Below are 22,899 nucleotides of genomic sequence, written 5' to 3'. Positions count from 1 at the left end.
CCTACATGAGTATTTTGGCTATTTTCATGATAACCCCGCCTTCTCTAGAAGCTAGGGACGAATCAACTAGCGTATTTATATTATACTAATATAGAAATTTTGATATTATTTTGTAGATTTTTCCCTTGCAAAAGAAAAAAAATGTATATAAAGGAAAGTTTTAGCTTTATCTAAATAAATAAATGATGACAGTTCATGTCGAAACTAATTTAATCCTAATATTAGAGTACATAATGCAATCAAAGAAAGTGCAGGAAGGGAAAGGACAATAGCAGATAAACTAATTTAACCCCAAATGTTCTCTCATTAAGGGATCTTAAGGGAACAGACAAAAACCCTCAATGTTTTTAAAGCAACATTTGTATATACTAACAGTGTCCAAATTTTTCTAATGATAGATTTATTTTAGATTGTGGGTAATTTTGTTTACTTTATTTGGAAGGCTGCAAAAAATTTTCATCAATTTTACCATCCCATATTCTCCCTTATTCTACCTAACAAAATATTTAGAAAGCTCGTCCGTAACTTACAAGAAACTACCCCGAAAGTTAAAACTCGATTGGTACATTAATTATTGAGGACATATTTTATATAAGAGAAAGACTTAATTTGTGAAAAAATGATAATTATTTCTAATGATTTATTGTATTTTAGTTGATGCGTGTAATTCAGCAGTCGAATGCTTTCACAGGAGATCAGTTAGCCAAACTGGCGGAGAAAATCAGGGGCAGGAGGGCATCTATCGGTAAGACTTTGAACTAAAATACTATAGTAAAACAATAGAGGGAAAGAGGGTTAAATGACTGTATGTCCCCTTTCCGAGGACCTGGTGCCGACTTTTTATTGGGTCTTTGAAAATTAGCCGTTGCCACGAAAGGGACTATACCCGCTTGGGGTTTTACAATCATGGACAATGTGATTAACTCGGTTGATATTGAAGATAGACGGCTGAATTAATTTAGTGAAGATTCCTATGGAAGTTAATCATTTACAATAAAACTCACAACGTCCCCATGTCCATTTTTGATATTGAAAAAGAAATTTGATTTGCTTGAAGGACATGTATTAGCTTCATGTACAATAAACTAAATAATCCTTCTTTAATATTTATTTTGATTGCTAGGTGTTAAGAAACTGCTTGGCCTTCTGGACATGGTGAAGCAAACAGATCCTAACTCAAGAATCCACAAACTCATCTCTAAACTTGAGGAGGAAAACTTTATTGAGCTCAGAGCTTAAATTATGCATTGAAAATGCGGGTAAATTTCATGAAAAAGGACCTAATGTAATTTATTTCACCCCATAACATTTAAATTTGAAAAAAAAACTCAAAACTTATTAAACTTATTACATTAATAGAAATTTAGGTTTTCTTTTCCTTGATATTTTAATAGAAAACATAAATTCTAGTTTTCATGACTAAATTTGCATTTTAAGTTAACTACTATTGTTAGTATATTTATTATTTAAAGATCTGAAACTTGTATGTGTACTTTAGAAAAGTTATATGTATTGTTTCTTTTATTTAATGACTTCTTTAGTTTCTATAAAAAGACTAAATTGAAGGTTAATGACCTTTTTTCCTCAATATAATATCTCCATACAAAAGTCAATAAAATGACCTATGCAATGTTGTTTCAGTAGCGAAGCCACTCTATAACCAGGGAGAATCTGACACTAAAAGAAAATAATCTTTTTTTGCCTATGAATAAAATAAATTAAGTAAAAAATAAATTGTCCTAAGATGATTGAGCTATAGAATAAAAATTCTTAGTGTTTCATTACGAAAACTGCTTTAAATATCCTATTGCTGCGCTTGCTATGGACCTAATTGTTTATTATTATTTGCTTGAATACCTCTTCAACTTACTGTGCTGTAAAGAGTTATAGATCAGATATGAGGAATAGCTTAATCTGAAATTAACTTCCCCCCCCCCCAAAAAAAAAAAGTTGTATTAGTGGAGGGGGGGGGGGGGTTATTTTTCTCCATTAAACTATCCCTTATAGATTATTATAGAGTAGCATTTCAGTGTTTATCATAAGCTGTGATTTGCAGTAGAAACATTTTTAAATGTAAATTTTAGTAGATTTCTCTTTTATTTAGGTGGATTTTTCATTATATTTATTTTAAGATTAGGTTAAAAAACTAAAATGTTTAAAGCTTTCTGTTAGTCGTTATACTTCATTTATATAATTTAAGACAAAAATACAGTAAATTTTAAAATCTCATTGTTCAATTCAAAGAATTGAAATGAAATTTCAAACTTTCCACAACAAGTGTTAATGAATTGTTATAAATAGCTTTATAAATGTTAAATTTTCAAACCCCAAGCTAAAAATATTATAAAATATATAAAAGTGGGGACTAATATAAATTCTTGAAATATTTTAATGTCTAGTTAAGGTTAGTGGAATTAATAATGCATTGAGTTGAAATTATTTTGTTGTTAAAATGATTATGTAGTTAAAATGAAATAATGTTTAAATTCAGAATTATAAATGATATTAAAATGAGAAATGTGAGAATAGCTTCAGCGATAATGGGTAAGTTGAATTTAAATTACACTAATTTTGTTTAATTATACCTTTTGTACATTATAATTTTAATTTTTTTGGTATATACCTAGATAGAGGTCTAGATGGATGAGACATTAGGCGTTAAATTGATGTACAGCCCTAATGATTATACACAAAACTACCTTTTCTGTAAATTACAATAAGTAGTTGAAACATTTAAAACCTTAATGAAGCAGTTTTTTTACTTTTATTACCTTTATACAAAATAATATTATCTGAATTAAAATATTAGTAAGCTTGAATACTTTTTTTATAAATTCTGTATGAAAAATATCTTATTAGTTTTAGATATGTAACTGTACGGCCCTAATCCCTGCGGGGCCAACAAACCATTAAAGATGTTTGAACCGTACAAACTTGTCCTGCTGTTAGCCTGTCTTTACTCTTGTCCACAGGAATATATTTTGTCATAAAATAAGAATGTAATAGTTTAATGTTTCTAAATAGAGTATGGGACGTAAAATTTTTGAATAAGTTTAAAGGGACTGATCACCAAAAAACTTCTCATCTGATTATCAAAACCTTAACACCATCATATGTTTCTTTAGAGTTTTAATGAGAAATGTTTTGGTGTTCAGTTACTTTAAGTATTTGTCACTTTCCTTCAAAGTGCCTGGCGTGCACTGACCATCTCGCCCCGCCCCCCTTGCCATGCACAGCTATCCTGTAACCAATATAACCTAACCGGGTCATGTGAAGGAAACGAAGTTGCGGCTTTCGTGACATTTTCACAGTAGCTTTTCTCCTTTTTCTAGCCCCTGCGGGGGGCTCTAACACTGCGGGGCAATCACATAACCTAACCTAAAATAACATTTCAAAAGCCTCTGTGAAAATACGACGAAACCCGCAACTTCGTTTCCTTCACATAACCCACCTAACCTAAACTTAACTAAAGTAAAACACAAACACACGAGAAACTACCCCGCCTTCCTCCCTTATTTTTTTCCAAAATAAAAAGTGGAGGGGTGATGTATTGGAATTAAACATCCTTAAAATATCAACATTAGAATTGCCATAATAATAAAACAATGCCTCCATGATTTTCAGGATTTTAAAAATGCTATAACTTACAGAAAAGAACATTAAAGACAAAATATTATTAATTGATAGATATGCTTGCCCAAAAACATCAGAATTGGGGCACTATTTACAGAGGATCTAAAGGTAAAGCTTTTTTATATATTATTTTATATATTTATATCATTCTTTATATCTTTCTGTCTATTAATCTATTCATTTATCTGTCTATCTATCTATCAATCCATATGCCATCTAATAATCATTAAATTCTTAAACTATGAATATCAATCATTGAAGAATACATATCTGTTATATCTATCTATCAATCAAACTATTTATCAATTTATCTGTCCATGCATATGATTTATGTTTTTATAGCTTTTTTTCTTCCTTTTTCTGCCAATTTTACCTATTTATTAATCTATTAATCTTTAAAAACCATATTTACAATACTTATATAGATTTGTATCTTTAAAGAAAATAGTAAAGAAATGATCAATGACAGGCCATTACACTGACTAAATTACCAATGGCAGGCTAGAATACATATCAATTGACCAATGATAGGCCAGTATGGCGTCAATTTTATAGGCAATATATACCTAAAGAGTGAGTTAACTGATTATATCTATCTATTAATCTATATAGGATTCTCCAACAGAGCTGGCTTTCAAGTATGCCGTGTACAAAATCAACAAGGATCCTTATCTTCTTGCGAACAGGAACAAAAATATTCATTGCAATAAAAAAAAATTTAGAAGAGTAACTTCGGCCTAGCATCTAGTGGCTCTATATTTTAAGTGAAAGGGTGATGGGCCACACAAAAAAGCCTAAAACCATCATAAGTAAAGATGGAAATAGTCTAAACCATCCCGAGAACAATGTAAAGCCTAAAATGGAAGACTTAATTAGCTAAGAGGCTTATAATAATAGGGAATTTTATCTATAATACAAAGTAGCTTGATGTCTGTCCGTCTGAAGCTTAAGATCTCGGTAACCACTGAACCAAATGGGCTCTACTCTTCAGGGAATATACCTACTAGTCCTTTTGTGGTTTTAAGATATTTTGTTGGGGGCTGGGACACCCCCAACCCCCCCCCAAAAAGAAAAAATCCCCCCCCCCCAAATTTTTTTTCCTTTTTTCAAAGAAAAAACAAGTAAGGGGAATGATAAAACCCCAACACCCAAAAAAAAAATTTTTTGGAGCCATTTTGTAATTGTTAAAAATTAACGTTTCTCTGTAACAAAAAGTTGTCGCACATAAAGGTATTAAATAAATATTACGTTGTAAAAAGCTGTCGCACTTATAGGTATTAATAATAATATAGGTAATAAATAAAAATATTATGCAGATTATAACACACAAAACAAAAAAAAATGGGTTTGGGTTGAACTTCCCATCACATCTTGTGGCGAAGCCCCTACGGCTAGGGGCGAAGCCGCTAGTTTATAAAAAAGGAAAAACTCAAGTATCTTTACGTACAAGACAATAAATGATAAATTGTTATATGTAATTGTAGAGCCAACGAATTACATAATATATATTTATAACTTTGGATACCAGTTTAATTTATAGTCCAATGTCTCCTCCCTCCTTAAAAAAAAGACAACATTACTTATTTTTTATTTTGAATATAAGATTCTAAAGATAAGTAATTGTAAAGAATCCTTTATTTAGATAATTGCTTATTACATCCGTGTTCTAGAGGGATCTAAATGGCAAATCAATTGATGTATATCCCAAATGATGATACACAAAATTAACCTTTCTTTAGATTAAAATTAGCGGTTGAACCGTTTGGACACTCAACTTAATGAACAAACCAATCAAAATTCAATAAAAGTCTCCAAAGTTATTATAAAACTTTGGGGACTAGTGCAATAAATAGTACAATGTCCTACTGATTTTCCTAATTTTTACATTGAAAATATCCAACTTATTGTTTCTCTTACTAGAAATCTTTTGTGATAATATATATCCCTCCCTGATTGAATATGTATGTATGATTGTATGTAGTTATATAAACCAAATAGGTAATTGTGTAATCTCTTTATCCTAATTCAGATTCTATGTGATTGTGGGATAAACAAGGTCATGTACGGTCATAGCAACCAAAATAAATTATATATCCTATTATATAAAATAGTAGGGAATATTTTTGTCTGAAGGTTAAGATTTAAAAAAACTACTGAGCCGATTGGGTTTTCCTTTTAAGGGATGCTTCACATGTCCCGGGAGGGTTTTGGGCTTTTTTTTAATCTAAGAATAAACAGCCCTATGATGCTAGGGACGCAGCCACTGGCATAAGAGAGAGGGAGGACATATTAAACTGTTAATTAACTCGCTCTATCATTGTTTTTAAGCTTCTATTTTTAATAAATCTTGATTGATGGGTTTAACTAGCAGTTATATCAGATCAATCAGTAATTTTAATCTACATAAGGGGTAATTTTGATAATTGTCCCAGAAGGGAGGGGACATTATGGGTTTAACTAGCAGTTATATCAGATCAATCAGTATTTTTAATCTACATAAGGGGTAATTTTGATAATTGTCCCAGAAGGGAGGGGACATTGAACTGTGAATTTCCTCGCTCTTTCATTAGCTTAAAAACTTTGAATACTTTTGGTAAATCTTGATTGACTGGTTCAATTTAGCAGTGTAGCAGTTCAATAATGATTTTTACCTATATATATGGAGTATTTTTTTATTAAATGTACATAACTTTATCGCTCATTGTCTTATCCCTATACGATCTCTGAGTCATACATAGGACAAAACAAAGAGTAGGGAAAACAAAGCTGTATAGAAAATCTTTTGTGTTAAAAATGAAGAATTTCTTTTTACAAAATCAAGGACAACATGTAGTTCAAGTACTTACCACTAGTCAAAGTTGAAATCTAAATTATTTCGGAGAAATGTTCAGTTCATTTTAGGTGGAAGGAGGGAGGGGACAATTGAATGTAAATTACACAGGTACCCAAAGGTTTAAAACCACGTTATCTTGTTCGATAGCTAAAAACTTTAGTAGGTTTTGTTGATTTTTAGTTTTTATGTTCGGTACTATAATGGAAGTCAAACATTTTAATCAATGATTTTAATCTAAAAAGTGAATAATTTGGTTCATAGTCATTAGGTATGTACAATTACATGTTTTGGTAATTTTATTGAATTTCGATTGTTTGGTTCCATACATCAATGGGGATGTAATTTAATTTATCATCCATTGTCTTATCCCTTTAAATCTCTGATTTTTTCTAAAAATTAATAGTTATGATATTATAAAATATCTTATAATAGAATTGAATAAAAATATTTGTTGACATTCTTTCAATGTACAGTACATATGTTCTATGGTTTCTTTCATAGGATTGACTTGGGTTTTTTGTCGGAAAAAGTTTCAAGCAAAAACAGCCTTTTATTTAATAATCTCTAAGAAATGTTTTAAGTTTCTTTTTAATTATTTTTAATTTTATTATTATTTTGGTTCATTTTTTCAACTATGTAAATTCATATTTTGTGCATAAGTATGTCAACCTTGTTTATATTAGAATAGCTTATGTTTCTTGTTTTGATTAACAAATTAAAAAAAAACATAACTGCCAATAATTCTAATACTCTCTATTGATTTCCATTTATATGTTTACAATTTGTTATCTAACTTGTTATTGCTTCGCTTCATATCTATAAAAATAATTTTATTTGATAACTGGAACAAAGAATAATGCAGTAAAAGTTATAATTAATTAGGGATGGAACAGTAGACTGTTAATTTCACTACTCCCCAAAGTTTTATAATAGCGTTTTATTATTCATTGGAATAACAACTTTGGGGACTTTTAATGAATTTTTATTGGTGGGTTTATTAAGTTGAGTGTTTATATGTTTCAGCCACTAATTGTGATCCACAGAAAGGGTAATTTTATGTATCATCATTGGGGATGATAATCAATTTATCGACCATTGTCTTATCCCTTTAGATCCTTGTATAATTTCATTCAGACACTTTGAAATTGTTTGATAAAAACTGAGATATAGGGAATTTTTTATGAAAAATAGAATCAAATGGTATTAGAATTTTGTCATATAGAACAAGGATGACAATGTCTTTAAGTAGCAAAGCAATGGTAAAAAAATTACAAGAAGAAAGACTTGAAAGGGAAATATTTAGAAGAAAATTTAGAAGTTTCCATTTATTTAGTATAGTAACCAAAATTAATAGAAATAGAAGAATAGAAGCATATTCTGAACCCTTTTTCGTCAAATCTAAGAAGGAACATTTCTAGCAGACAAAAGTATTGTTTACTTTCGACTCAAGCTGATGTGGATTCTTAAAAAATTATAGACTCGCTACTCGATAGTGAGGCAAAATTATTTTTGTGAAAAATCATCCAAAAGCACATTAAAAATCTTTAAAAATTAAACAAAATCATATGTTAATAACCCTTTTAAGATTTCATTTAATTTTTGTAATTATTTTTGTTTGATTTTAGAGGATTTTTCACAAAAATAATTTTGCCTCACCAGCGAGTAGCCAGCCTAACTTTTTTTTTAAGAATCCACCTCGTTTCGAAGCTTTCAAATTTAAACGAAATTTTTGGGCAATTAACTCTGATTCCGCAACGCTTTCTACTAAGAAAATATACTGTTTACAGCTGACTTTTATCTATGTATGAAATGAAAAAAAAACATGCATTCGTAACAAGATGTGTACAAAATTTCAACCAATGAAATTAAATGTATGTACCGATGCGATTCTCCTATTTGCTCAATCAGGCATTCCCTCTCTTTCTTAGTACCTTTATTCCAAAATTTTACCCATAGCGTTATGGAATGACAAATAAGTTAGTTCTAGAGTAGTTGCTCATATGTAAAGTAGATTAAACAAGAAAGTGAAAGTTTTTCTCATATAACAAACGAGTACATTTTATTTCCCATATACCATTGAGTATGAATCAGCAAACTAAGTTAAATAGCAGATTGTAACCCCAAAAAGTGGGGATGTAGGGTAGGGATAAGGTGCAGGTTAAAAATGGTGTATAATTGATCCTAAGTATTTATTTACTTATCCCTCTTGTCCCAAATAAAAGTTTATCTACTAAAGCCAGCCTGAAGGCAGGTGGACTGTCAAACTTTTAAACTAACCAGGATAAAATTAAACTATTTTAATTCCATTTATCAAATCAATAAATTTTATACATTTGAAGAATATTAAAAAGTACATTTTCATGTCAAAGTACTGTCAATTTCTTTTTTAAGTGTTAAGATCGTATAACAGTCATTTATGGGTGCTTTTCCACAAATTAACGGTTGAGCACTGAAAGCCCTTTGAAATGGGTTAAATTGATTAAAATGGATTAAAAAATAGAGGGGGGGATTGTCCTGCATGTCTTCTAATTACCCAATATGACCCATCCAAACATGACTTAAAGTATTAAACAATCAAACAAAAACAAATATTTTCATTATTTTTATTTATCAACAATCACTTACATGCTATTAATTCAGTTTTAGATTATAAAATCCTTCATTTTAAAATAAGAAAAATCCTCTAACTAATTTTGAAAATTCTATAATGAATATTTTTTGGGCAGGACCCTTGTTTATGACATACAATATGTCCCAACACATGATTCATTCAGAGCTAATAATAAGGTAAAACATTTAATTTATGTTTCTTTGATTTAAATAAGGCGTTTGACAATTATAATTGCAAAGTTCAGGAGGAAAAATTTGCTGAATAAATTTTATATACATATAAAGAAATTATAATTTAAAAAGGCGGTGAAATATTATATGGTAAAATTTTAATTAATGTAACTAAAAATAAGAAAAAAGGAGGTGATAATTAATTTAAATATGATAAAAGTAGTAAGCATAAACGTCTAAGGGTTGGGGTAAAAGAGTGTTTATTACCCCTCTCAAACTTTGAAACCCCTTATTTTACCAACCTCAAAATTTTTGGAATAACATAAATTACCCCCTCCAACTTTTGCAACCCCTCATTTAACCCCCTTTAAACTTTTGAACCCCCTTATTTTACATTCTCAAAAAAAATGTTTGGACGTCCCTGGTATTAAGCTTTCCTGTTTGTTTAGATATGTACACAAATTAATTATGGAGTTCAAGCAATATTTGGCCCAAACGACCTAGTTCTAGGTAAGAGTTTTGGTTATAGTGCCTTTCGTGGCAACGCCTTTTAAGGGGCGATTCGTCGTATTTTGAAAATGGCTTTTGATAGGTTATTTTAGGTTAGGTTAGGTTATATTGGGTTAGGTGATTGCCCCGCAGTGTTAGGCAATTGGCCCCACACCGGCTAGAAATATGAGAAAAGCTACTGTGAAAATACGAAGAAACGATTTTTGATTTTTTAAGTAGCCCTGCTCCTAAAAAATAAACAAGTTTGATGTTGTCAAAATCTTTACAAACTTTTGCTTTTTTATGTAATTTTGACATTCTTTTTCTCTTTTTAGAGTTATAAACGGAAAATCTGATATAATATATTTTTAATACATGTTTAGTACATTTACCTATTTTATTCATCAGCATAATGAACTATATATTTAATGAAATATATTCTAATCCTTTCATTTAAAAATGTTAAAATTTTATCGTGCTTAGGTAAATCTTATTTGTAACTAAGTATTTACAAAAGCATATCTTTAGTTTAGTATTCATCATTGCATATGATTATATAATATACCTATATCTTTCTAAATATCAACAGATCAAACAAAAATAAAATTACTTGTTAACTAAAAGTATGTAATTGAATTATATACTTTCAAGTATGGCATCGAAACCGATTAATAATTGCTGGATTAGCAACACTGAAAAATCATTCGCAATTATTAAGATAAAAGTCATAGAATTAATACCAGTTTTGTTAGACCAGGCCTATCATTTCTAATTTAGTTTACGCGGATGCTGTGAGTAACAATTTTTAAACTTTGTTAATTTAAATGAAGCTGAAATCGTACGACGCTAAAAATCAAGATTAAATGATATTTGTTTTAGGTTCCCACGTACAATCTCTTTGTGATGCCCTTGATATCCCTCATCTAGAGGCCAGGATAGATATAGATAATGGATATAAGGTATACACAGATAGATAGATAGTTAGATACCTTGATATCCATCATCTAGAGGCCAGGATAGATATAGATAATGGATATAAGGTATACACAGATAGATAGATAGTTAGATACCTTGATATCCATCATCTAGAGGCCAGGATAGATATAGATAATGGATATAAGGTATACACAGATAGATAGATAGATAGATAGATACCTTGATATCCCTCATCTAGAGGCCAGGATAGATATAGATAATGGATATAAGGTATACACAGATAGATAGATAGATAGATAGATAGATACCTTGATATCCATCATCTAGAGGCTAGGATAGATATAGATAATGGATATAAGGTATACACAGATAGATAGATAGATAGATACCTTGATATCCATCATCTAGAGGCCAGGATAGATATAGATAATGAATATAAGGTATACACAGATAGATAGATACCTTGATATCCATCATCTAGAGGCCAGGATAGACATAGATAATGGATATAAGGTATACACAGATAGATAGATACCTTGATATCCCTCATCTAGAGGCCTAGGATAGATATAGATATTGGATATAAGGTATACGCAGATAGATAGATAGATAGATAGATACCTTGATATCCCTTATCTAGAGGCCAGGATAGATATAGATAATGGATATAAGGTATACACAGATAGATAGATAGATACCTTGATATCTATAGGCCAGCATAGATAGATAGACAGACAAGACTGTAAATGTAAAAGGATAGTAAAATATATTGAGTTCTCTTACAATTTATGTTTTTGACATTTTAATAACTTTAACCCAATTTTGAATAATAGTACAACTTTTCATTATATTTTTAACATTTTATACTTTTTTCTTGCAGGAATCTTCATTAAATCTCCATCCGTCTCAAGAACTTATGAATTTAGCCTATAAGGTAAGGTTTTTAAATTTTGATAATTTTAAAATCTAACATTTTCTAATGAATCTTTATGATGTTTTGAAAAGCTTTCATCACGTCTAAAATATTACAATTTGATATCTTACGGGATTAGACAATGGACGATAAATTGACGACATCTTTAAAAATATTGCCTCCGTGGATTAAATTTATTGTTTGAACACTTCTAGCTTAACCATTTAATCAAGCTATAATATAAGTCCCCAAATTAAGCCAAAAAAATAAAGCTAAGCTTTGGGTACCATTATAACTTACAGTCCAATGTCTACTTCTTTCCAGGGAGGGAGGATTTGTTAGATTGTTTATTACACTAGTCTCCAAAGTTTTATAATAACGTTCTCTCGTATAACTCGATGGCTTAACAACTTTGGGGACTTTTTTGAATTTTGATTGGTTGGCTCAATAAAAAGTGTACAAACGTTTCAACCTCTGATTGTAACTACAGAAGGGTAATTTTGTGTATTATCATTAGGGAAGTACATCAATTTATCTCCCAGTTTCGAATCCTTTTAATTCCTTGCCTTCTTCACTTTTATAACAAAGATTCAATTTTTATATTTATTACGGCAGTTTGAACATAGCAAAATATTTGACAAATAAATGGTATATTAAACTAAGATTTTTATATGATTGTTTTGCAGTATGAGTTCGAAAACGAATAATATCCGTAGGATTAGAATCGTTTCTTTGTAATGCATTGGCCCTCTTGAGGCTAACAAAACTGGATTTAATCTAAATTTTTTTTCAATTTTAATATCTTCGGAAAGCAGTCTATAATACGATGCGATAAATGACTATTATTTATTAAGGATATGATGATGTTTTTAAATTGGACCCGAGCGGCTATCCTTTATGAAGATGGGTATGGCCTAATTAGGTATGCAAATATCAGAAAAAGAGCTCCTTGATTGAAAATTATATAATAGAATAAAACACATATTAAACAACCTACCATTTTCATAATTTGATAATGAGTTACATTTGATTTTAGGTTTCTCAAATACTTTTTCCTACGTTTGACACAGTAGCAAAAAAAAGTTGAAACTAGCCTCATTTTATAATTTCAATATTTTCTGTATTGGGACATGCAATTCTCCTATTGACAAATTTAATCTTGGAATTATGATATTATCTATAATACAAAGTAAAACCATGTCTGTCTGTCTGACTGAAGCTTAAGATCTCAGTAACCACTGAACCGATTGGGTTCTACTCTTCAGGGAAAATACCTACTTGTCCTGTGGTGGTTTTAGGCTATTTTCTTGGGGTGGAACACCCCCACCTCCCCCCAACAAAAATTGTTTTCTTGTTTTTGAAAACTAAAACAAAAAGGATGGGGACTACCAATTACCTCTTGGGCCTAGCCGCTAGTACAGCTCGTAGAATTGAATAAATGAGGTCATGCATGACATATTACCGACAACATACTTATATATGTTTTTCGTTTGCAGGCAAATTGCTAATTGCTAAAAGACCTAATTGATAGTCTGCACAGGGTCTTTGGGGAGGGGAAATGCAGTTATATAACCCCCTCCCCCTCTAGTGTTTTACTCTAATATAGGACGCTCTACACTTAACTTTATGCTCCAACTAATGAATAACCAAATATTTCATCTAGACTACAAGAGTTAGTGCGGTCACCTCCGAGTAAGAATCTTGCCATCTACATCAGACAAACTAAACCACATAACTACAGGTTAGTCCAGGGATCTAAAGGGATAAGACAATGGCCGATAAATTGATGTACATCCCCAATGATGATACATAATGATTACTATTAGTGTTTGAAACGTTTGGACACTTAGTTATATGACCAACCAAGCAAACTTCGGGAACAGTCCCTTTCGTGGCAACGCCCCTTAACAGGCGATTCGTCGTATTTTTAAAATAGCTTTTGGTAGATTATTTTCGGTTAGGTTAGGTTATATTGGGTTTGGTGATTGCCCCACCGGGGTAGGCAATTGGCCCCGCAGGGCTAGAAATAGGAAAAAAGCTACTGTGAAAAAACGAAGAATCGCACCTTAAGGAGTGTTGCCCCGAAAGGGTCTTTACCCCAAAATTCAATAAAAAATCCACAAGGTTATTAATGCCAACGAAGAAGAAAACTTTCGGGACTTGTGTAAGCAGCCAAATATCCACTCCCTTCCTGGGTTAGTAAGCACTGCTTATTTATAGGTTATGAAAAAATCTTAATTACATTTTAAAACTCAAGTGTTTAAACTTTAAATTAATTGGATAACTTGATCTAAAGTACTTTCATAACATAACATTTTTTTTAAATTTTGGTCTTTTCCTTTGCCCCAAGGAACTCCAAAACAATAGTTTTATTTGTGATTTTGTTTCATGTATTAAAATTAATTTATGTGGTCTGCTTGTCTGTACACGAAAGTACAGTAATATATTTTTCGTAAAACTTATTTTATTTTATTTTGCATTGTTACACTTCTTATATAACTTTTCTATCACTTTTTTTGTAGCAAAACTTCTATTTTTGTGGATATTATTTAAACATTATATTAGGAAATATTAAAAAAAGTAATACTATTTTTTATTATTTTACCTCTTCTATAAATATTATCATCCTTGATTACTTAATAAAATTATTGATGTTCTTACCATGTATAAGGTAGTAAGTTTTTTGACGAAAGCTTAAGATTTCAATAAATACTGAACTGATTGAGTTCTCATTTCAAGGAAAACTTTGTTTATGACCTTGGATGGGTATAGGCTATTTTGTTTTTAGATTTAAGGCTTAAGTTGAATTAGGCTTTTTTTGTCCCCCTTTGAATACAGAGCTCTTATATTCTAGGGGTGCAGTTGCTAGTTGTTTATTTTCTATGACTATATATTATTTCTATAATATAATTGCTTTATTGTTGCTATTCTCACTGTGGATGTAATCAACCTTGTTTATATGTTGTAGAACTGTATTGAGAGAGATTAAAGAGAAGGAGATCTATAATATCATTGTTGTGTTATGTGTCTTTTTATAATTGTTATACTTACTATTGGATGTATTCATCCTTGTTTATATATTGTAGAACTGTATTGAGAGAGATTAAAGAGAAGGAGATCTATAATATCATTGTTGACACAAGCAGACAAAATATTAAACAGTTCTTCAGAGCAATACTCCAGCTTCAGATGAATAATAACCAGGTTAGGGATCTAAAGGGATAAGACAATATGGCTGATAAATTGTTGTACGTCCCCAAGTATGATACAAAAAATTATCCCTTCTGTAGATCATAATTAGTGGTTGAATCGTTGGAACACTCAACTTAATTAACCAACCAATCAAAATTAAAAAGTCCCAAAGTTGTTAGATTAAAGAATAAGAAAACGTTATCATAAAACTTTGGGAACTAGTGTAATGAACAGCCTATTGTCTCCTCTCTCTCTGGATAAAGTTACACCCATAGGACAACCAACCCTTTTATAGAAAATCCTGTGCTAGGCCTTACAATAACATATCGCAAAGAAACATTAAGGTATGGCAAAAGTGATTTACTTGTCCATTTCTAATTTTGTAAGTTTATTTATATCTATTATATGATTCTTGGGCACTTTTGTATCCAAGAATCATATTGTATTTTTGCAATACAATTATCTGCTATGAAAGTAAATAGTCTCTTTTATATATTTGTAATTGTATACTTTAGGGTATTTTCTTAATTCTATACACTACATATTCGTAAGGATATATCCAACTATTTGCTCATCTACATACATATCTTATCTACTTTTGTATCTATCCATCTATCCATCCATTAATATATTATATCTTTTTAATGTCACTACACTTCTATATAATTTGATGTTCAGATTATGGATATTTTTATCCATCTGTCTGTTATTTAATCTATCCATCTATTTATCCATTAATGAATCCATTTATCCATCCATCAATTCATTCATCCATCCATCCATCCATCTATTCATCCATCCATCCACCAATCCATCCATTCATCCATCCATCTATCCATCCCTCCATCCATCCATCCATTTATCTATCTATCCATCCATCCATCCATTTATCCATCCATCCATCCATCCATCTATCCATCCATCCATCCATCCATCTATCCATACATCTATCAATCTATCTATCTATCTATATGTCCACCTATTTAACCATCTATCTATTCATTATTTAATCTATCTATCTATTCAGTATCACTACACGTTTACATCATTTGATGTTGAGATGATGGACCTGGAGGATTTCAAGTACAATCAAGTAAACATCACAGCGTTCAGGTAGGAAAATGGATATAGTATATACGTGGATATATTGACAGGGGAAAAGTAGTCGTCAATTTAGGTTAATAATATAGACTTCAAAGTAAAGGGTAAAGGCGTCGATTGTAGGTATCGTTATTTTAGCCAGCTGTGGGTATCACTTTATTGAGTACATGAAAATCTGGTGCAACATCCAAGTAATTATATACTGCGATTGGTAGGTAATAATTTTTCATCCCTCCACTCGATATTTCATCCCTATACTCAGGAATAAAATTTTATCAATTGCTGAAATTGTTTTTGTGAGAAGTTTGCCATATAATTTCTTGTCAATAGACCAATTTTTGTAACTTTCATCACTTGGATTGAAGGTTATTATTGAGATATATTTAAACATACCTCCAGCGACCGTAGAAGGTGATAGGTTCGAATCTCGGTCCGACACCGCGTCATAACTAAAGACGTTAAAAATGGTTCCCGCTGCTACTATGTCAGATGCGCGACGTAAATAGTTAGAGTGGGGGAATGCCTTGGCCCGAATCAGGCGCAACTTGTTACCATGCAGAGTTGGGACAAAGGTCGTGCATCTCAGAGAGTTGGTTGTCTGATGGGCGATTGGACGCTTTACACCGCATTCATAATCGGAGTATGTTTCAAGGTGCGTGGAGAGAGGTCTAGTTACCTAGTACCCGAAGCGACATCAAGCCCCCTAGAGTCTTAACAAGTCTTTACCTCCCGTGTCATGCATTACTAGTGGGGAGGATTCTAAGATATATTACTAAAAGTTTTAGAATAAATAATATGTTTTTATGAACTAGTATTTTTTTTACAGAATTGTTGACTCTGACACGCGACGAGTGCAGTCTGTTCTCCAAAGTATGAAAGAATTCCATCCTATTGGTACTAAGATTCTGGCTAATAATGGGGTAGGTTCATTTTACAAATATAATTTTTAAGTGCCTGGAATGGAGAAAGTCCCTCCACAGATTATGACGTCATACGATAGAATAGCCAATGAGAGGCCACTATACACTGTAATTGACCAATGGTAAAATTTATGCTGGCCTCTCATTGGTTATTCTGTCGTATGACGTCATATCTGTAGAGGGACTTTTATAATCTTCGTCTGGAATAGATTAGTAGATTCATCGATTGGTTGATAGATGAATAGATAGATGAATAAATGATTAAATCAAGTGATAAATAAATAGATGGATATATTGATATAAAGAATAAATTATTTATTTGATAGATTATTAAAAATATGATTTTTTGCACTGTCGAATCTGAATTATAATCAAAGAACGTGTCCTAACTTTTGTGACTTTTTAATTAGCTTTTAGTAAGTAGTAGATGTAAAATGATCCATAGAATTTAGATATGCAATCAGTTTTTTTTGTAGACCTCTTATTTTTGAAGTAATTTAAGTTATTTTTAAATAAGTTGGTTTTTAAGGTACTAAAATGCAACAAAAAAAAAGAATATTGCCAGTATGGACAAAATAATAAGATCTTTAATTTGACACCTTACTTTTTGAATTCTGTTGAGTAATTATTGAAAATAAATCTATTTTGTTGAACCCCGGTGAATCAAAACTTTGTGAGCTCGTCACGAATGGGTGAAAGAAAAAAAATAACAAAAATTAGAACACGTTCTTTTGTATTTTAGATGATTGAAACTGAGCCTGCTATGATGTTTGATAGTGTGTATGTCTTCAGCAAAGGGTTAGAGGCTGCTCTCATGGAAGGTCCTGAACTACAAATTAGGTAAAAACGTCTTAAATTTAAAACTCATCAAAAAGAAGACTGGATTAGAATGGATAAAACAAGCTATACAGTAGTTACTCATTTGTCACAGAGTCTTGTACTTTATCGCATCGTATTATAGACAGTTTTACCCGGATATTAAAATAAAAATTTTAAGATTAATACCATTTTTGAATCCCCGACCGAAGTAACTATACTGGTATCAATTTTATGATTTTTATTGTAACATTCGTTTATTTTCTGTAATACGCTGGTATACAAGAATTTTCTTGCTGAAATTGTTTTAATACAGCGGATATTAATCGGTTTCATAGCATATGAAATAAAAGTATCCATTAAAGACAGACATTTTAAGTTTAGAGTATCTATGATAAACTATGATTTTTTAAAGTCTTTTTTTAGAAATTTATCATGTGAAGATGAGCTGCCCTGGAAAGAAGGATCTACACTTATTAATTTTATTAATAATGTCGAGTTAGAAGGGATTACTGGGCCTATAAAGTAAGTAACCAATGGGAAAAACTGATTACCCAAACTGTTTTTGGATAGATGTGCAAATAAGAAAAGAGTTCCAAAAAGTATAATATATGACTTGACGGATCTACTGCAGTTCACGGTAGAATATTGCTAGTAAACAATACTTAATTTTAAAGGCTGCTAGCTGCCAAACGGCTGAACGTACAGATCATACCCGCACACTATTTTATGCGGCATAAGAAGGCCTACAAATAATCTGTAATAGCCAAGATCCAATGATACACAGGGAAAGCTTCACTGAAGAAAAAGCGCGTAAAATAGGTCTTTTTTGCGCATTTCTCTGCACTGCGAGATAATTATGCATTATTGATTTATGGCTATTCCAGATTATTTGTAGGCCTTCTTATGCCGCTTGAAACAGTGTGCGGGCATGATCTGTATGTTCAGCCGTTTGGCAGCTAGCAGCCTTTAAAATTCATAGATTTTTGGAAATATTGCTTACCAGTAATATTTTACCGCGAACTGCAGTAGATCCGTCAAGACAGATGTACAGAACAACAGACACACATACTAATACTCATATTTGGTATTAAAATAAAAAGGGATTTTTAAGTTAAAGGACTGTCAACGATAATGTAATCTATATATCTCCCCAATTCAATATACAAAATTACCCCTTCAGTAGATTAAAAAGATTGGTAGAAAGTTGGACACTAAAGATTTGTACAACACAATAATGGTTTTAAAAATATATTTAAAAAACTTTTTGTACAAGCTTAAATAAATGTCCATAAAAACGTATTTTAGGTTTAAAGAAGGGAAAAGACAAGATTTCAAGCTGGATCTTATCAAACTAAAAAAAGAAAAGCTAGTAAAGGTAAAATTTGTTGAAATGTACACTTTAATATAAGCATTTTATAAAAAGCGAAGTTTTTCTAAATTTATTGACCAACAACTGAATGTATTATTTTAGTTTTCATTCTCTTGTTGCATATCAGGAATAGGTATAACCAACAATCGAAATCAGGAGTAATATTTGGGGGGCAAATGGAGAGGTCGTCAATTTTACGATGTTTTACCCCCCCAAAGACAGCTGAAAAACACGTATAGGTTTCGTGATTTTTTTTCAGAATTAATTTCATTGTTAGTATAAGCTGGTTGGATATACCTGTTTCTGTACTTATGGTCGGTCGAACAAGAATCAAATATTTGTTTAATGATTGTTTAATGGATATTATCATCCTTGTTGCATTGCCTTGGTGAGTAATCCTTACATAAAAGGATGTTTGTATGTACCAAAAAAATGTTCTCCTTTACATGGTAGCTTCTCATTGGCCCTGGAAAGGTTTATAATAATTATTTGTGTGGGGGGGGGGGGGGTAATGGACGACGGCTCCCCTCCTGTAGTGAACATATATAATGGCACATATACACAAGATTATTATATTTTAGGTTGGTGAATGGACCCCTCAAGGAAGATTAAATATAACGGATAAATATGCTTTCAGCGAGGGACGACCTCCAAATATAACATTAAGGTAAACAATTGTAATATTAGAGTAAAATACTAGAGGGGGAATGGGTTAAATAATTGTATGTCCCCATCTCAAGGACCTTGTGCCGACTATCAATTGGGTCTTTAAAAATCAACTAATAGTTCCAAGAATTTTAACACAGCCAAGTAGCAGAACAATTTGCTAGAAGACGAAAAAGGTCCTTGGAAAAAGGGGGCAGGTAGTTATCTGTATATACATCTTTTTATAGATCTGTTCATAATTTTACTATAAACAGTAATGTTTGAACTAAACCAATGCACAGTTACGACTTTATGAAAAGGGTTATTCAATCAAAGGGCTGGTTGTCTAATGCTTAGCGATACAAACCACTTGATTATTTGCATAAAGCCTTATGTTTTAAATCTTTTTCACGTATTCATTCGAATCGGGTGGATAGGAACCGGTTCTCATCCATACGAAAAAACTGGTTCCATTGGAATTCAGTCCACACGGGATTCAACCCACGGAATTCAGCCCAGCTGGATTCAACCCAACGGTATTCAGCCCACACGGGATTCAACCCACGGGATTCAGCCCACACGGAATTCAGCCCACATGGGACTCAACCCACGGAATTCAGTCCATACGGGACTCAACCCACGGAATTCAGTCCATACGTGACTCAACCCACGGAATTCAGTCCATACGGGACTCAACCCATGGAATTCAGTCCACACGGGATTCAACCCATTATATATCTAAAAATTTAAAAAAAAATCATATTTTATAAAATAATTTCTACAAAAAAAAATTTACATAAACTTTTTTCAAAACTTTTTTAAAAAATTTCTAAAAATTTTGTTCTCAAATTTAAAAAAAAAATATTTTTTTTCAAACTGGTAATTTTACACATATAATGGGTTGAATCCCGTGTGGACTGAATTCCGTGGGTTGAGTCCCGTATGGACTGAATTCCGTGGGTTGAGTCCCGTATGGACTGAATACCGTGGGTTGAATCCCGTGTGGGCTGAATACCGTGGGTTGAATCCCGTGTGGGCTGAATACCGTTGGGTTGAATCCCGCTGGGCTGAATTCCGTGGGTTGAATCCCGTGTGGGCTGAATTCCAATGGAACCGAAAAAACTATGTCTAGCATCGTATTATATCCAGCTTTCTACGAATATAAAAATGTACAATCATAAGATTAAAACCAGTTTTAATTGTACATTCTATATCCGCGGAAAGCCGTTTATAATACGATGCGAGAAATAACTATTATTTCATTATTAATCAATGTTTTAATATAATTTCAGAGTACTATCGCGAATAGAAGAACCGTTTGTTATGTTTAGAAAGGTAAAATTTTAATATTATGTAAAAGGGATCAGACAATGGGCGATTTAATTAATAAAATTTTGTAAAGCTTTTAATACCACTTAAATTTACAGTCTTATGTCCCAATATATTTGTACTTTAATAGTGTCCCCACCCTCCCTTTTAGTATCTGCTCTTTTCCATTTCTTTTTAGTTTACAGGGATGGAGTTTATTTACTGACCCGTCTTTTAAAAAATAAATAAAAGTTAACCCGTTTCATGTAGTGATGTTTTTTTGTTTAAGGTTTTGAAAACCACTGAACCAATATTGAGTTCTCCTTTTTAGAAACGCTTTTCTTAAGCGACTTATTTTAAGTCTTGGGATGGTTTAGGGCTTTTTTTTATTAATATGAAGTTAAAGAAATAATATTTCACTTTATCCCTGTACTTCTATTCTAAAACTTTTAATCTTTTTATCTGTATACTATATAAAGAAAGTACATATACAACTAATTAATAAAATGCATACTTTTAAAACATTATTTCCTAAATTTTGCTTATCCTATTATATAAAGTAGTAAGGTTTTTTTTGTCTGAAGCTTAAGATCTCAATAATTACTAAATTATTTTGGCTCTCTATTTTAAGAAAGCTTCACATAAGTACCATGATGGTGTTAATCTTTTTCATTTTAAAAATTTCAGATTTAAGTCTTAGGATAGTTTTCAGCTATTTTACTGCCCCTTTTGGACTTACCTCTAGTTTCATGTAATTATCATTTTTATTTAATTAAATTAATGAACAAAATAAAATTAGAAGAAAACAAATTTTTATTCAATTATGGCTCCAAATTTTAATAATTTCCAATCTATTAAAATCAGTCCTAAACAGGCTATGATATGGTATAGGTTTACAGACATTATGCTCAAAAAAATATTATCAGAGGCGATTAATCCATGTTTTGTTGGCCCATAGAGTCGCCCCCTTAGGGCCAACCAAACTGGGATTAAACCTATTTTTACATTTAATGCAGTATTTTAAACTTATTCCTCTTTACTAATTTATTCTAATTGTTTTAAGCCGAGTGCCGATGGTGAAGTTTTCTATGGGAACTACAGATTTGAGGGGTTCTGTGTAGATCTATTAGAACAGGTACGTAGATAGATCTACAGATTTGAGGGGTTCTGTGTAGATCTATTTGAACAGTTACATAGATAGATATATAGATTTGAGGGGTTCTGTGTAGATCTATTAGAACAGGTACATAGATATAGCTACAGATTTGAGGGGTTCTGTGTAGATCTATTAGAACAAGTACGTAGATAGATCTACAGATTTGAGGGGTTCTGTGTAGATCTATTAGAACAGGTACATAGATAGATTTACAGATTTGAGGGGTTCTCTGTCGATCTATTAGAACAGGTACATAGATATATCTACAGAGTGAGGGTTTCTGTGTAGATCTATTAGAACAGGAACATAGATTGATCTACAGATTTGAGGGGTTCTGTGTCGATCTATTAGAACAGGTTCATAGATAGATCTACAGATTTGAGGGTTTCTGTGTAGATCTATTAGAACAGGAACATAAATAGATTTATAGATTTGAGGGGTTCTGTGTTGATCTATTAGAACAGGTACATAGATAGATTTATAGATTTGCGGGGTTCTGTGTAGATTTATTAGAACAGGTACATAGATAGATTTATAGATTTGAGGGGTTCTGTGTAGATCTTTTAGAACAGGTACATAGATAGATCTACAGATTTGAGGGGTTCTCTGTCGATCTATTAGAACAGGTACATAGATAGATCTACAGATTTAAGGGTTTCTGTGTAGATCTATTAGAACAGATTTGAGGTAGTGGGTATAGTTTAATTTGAAGTATACATATAACTTGGTGCATTAAGTAAAGTTTTTGCATCTACGAAGTCCCATTTTCATGACACTATACCCATCAACATGCTCCCATTATTT

The 22,899-nt window shown here is 31.5% G+C and overlaps 2 protein-coding genes across 2 annotated transcripts in view; both read left to right on the top strand.

Moving 5' to 3' along the window:
* Nucleotides 1–2,493, top strand: part of LOC145324847 (vesicle-fusing ATPase 1-like) — a 59,015-nt gene extending 56,522 nt beyond the window's left edge. The window contains exons 27-28 of the mRNA XM_080167538.1: nt 655–745; nt 1,124–2,493. Coding sequence (XP_080023664.1) covers nt 655–745; nt 1,124–1,239 — 207 coding nt within the window. The 3' untranslated portion in view covers nt 1,240–2,493. The remainder of the gene's footprint in view (nt 1–654; nt 746–1,123) is intronic.
* The window catches only part of LOC145324846 (glutamate receptor ionotropic, kainate 2), a 46,860-nt gene continuing 26,450 nt past the window's right edge, over nt 2,490–22,899 (top strand). The window contains exons 1-19 of the mRNA XM_080167537.1: nt 2,490–2,544; nt 2,860–2,972; nt 3,688–3,741; nt 4,246–4,321; nt 9,195–9,253; nt 9,697–9,757; nt 10,616–10,695; nt 11,553–11,606; nt 12,440–12,507; nt 13,249–13,326; nt 14,672–14,789; nt 15,805–15,890; nt 16,705–16,798; nt 17,541–17,638; nt 18,041–18,139; nt 18,923–18,992; nt 19,568–19,653; nt 20,924–20,966; nt 22,003–22,074. Coding sequence (XP_080023663.1) covers nt 2,916–2,972; nt 3,688–3,741; nt 4,246–4,321; nt 9,195–9,253; nt 9,697–9,757; nt 10,616–10,695; nt 11,553–11,606; nt 12,440–12,507; nt 13,249–13,326; nt 14,672–14,789; nt 15,805–15,890; nt 16,705–16,798; nt 17,541–17,638; nt 18,041–18,139; nt 18,923–18,992; nt 19,568–19,653; nt 20,924–20,966; nt 22,003–22,074 — 1,353 coding nt within the window. The 5' untranslated portion in view covers nt 2,490–2,544; nt 2,860–2,915. The remainder of the gene's footprint in view (nt 2,545–2,859; nt 2,973–3,687; nt 3,742–4,245; nt 4,322–9,194; nt 9,254–9,696; nt 9,758–10,615; nt 10,696–11,552; nt 11,607–12,439; nt 12,508–13,248; nt 13,327–14,671; nt 14,790–15,804; nt 15,891–16,704; nt 16,799–17,540; nt 17,639–18,040; nt 18,140–18,922; nt 18,993–19,567; nt 19,654–20,923; nt 20,967–22,002; nt 22,075–22,899) is intronic.

This window comes from Acartia tonsa, chromosome 7, assembly GCF_053477335.1.
Source record: "Acartia tonsa isolate MP-2025a chromosome 7, ASM5347733v1, whole genome shotgun sequence".
Lineage (NCBI taxonomy): Eukaryota > Metazoa > Arthropoda > Copepoda > Calanoida > Acartiidae > Acartia > Acartia tonsa.
This window is presented reverse-complemented; position numbering and strand designations above follow the sequence as displayed.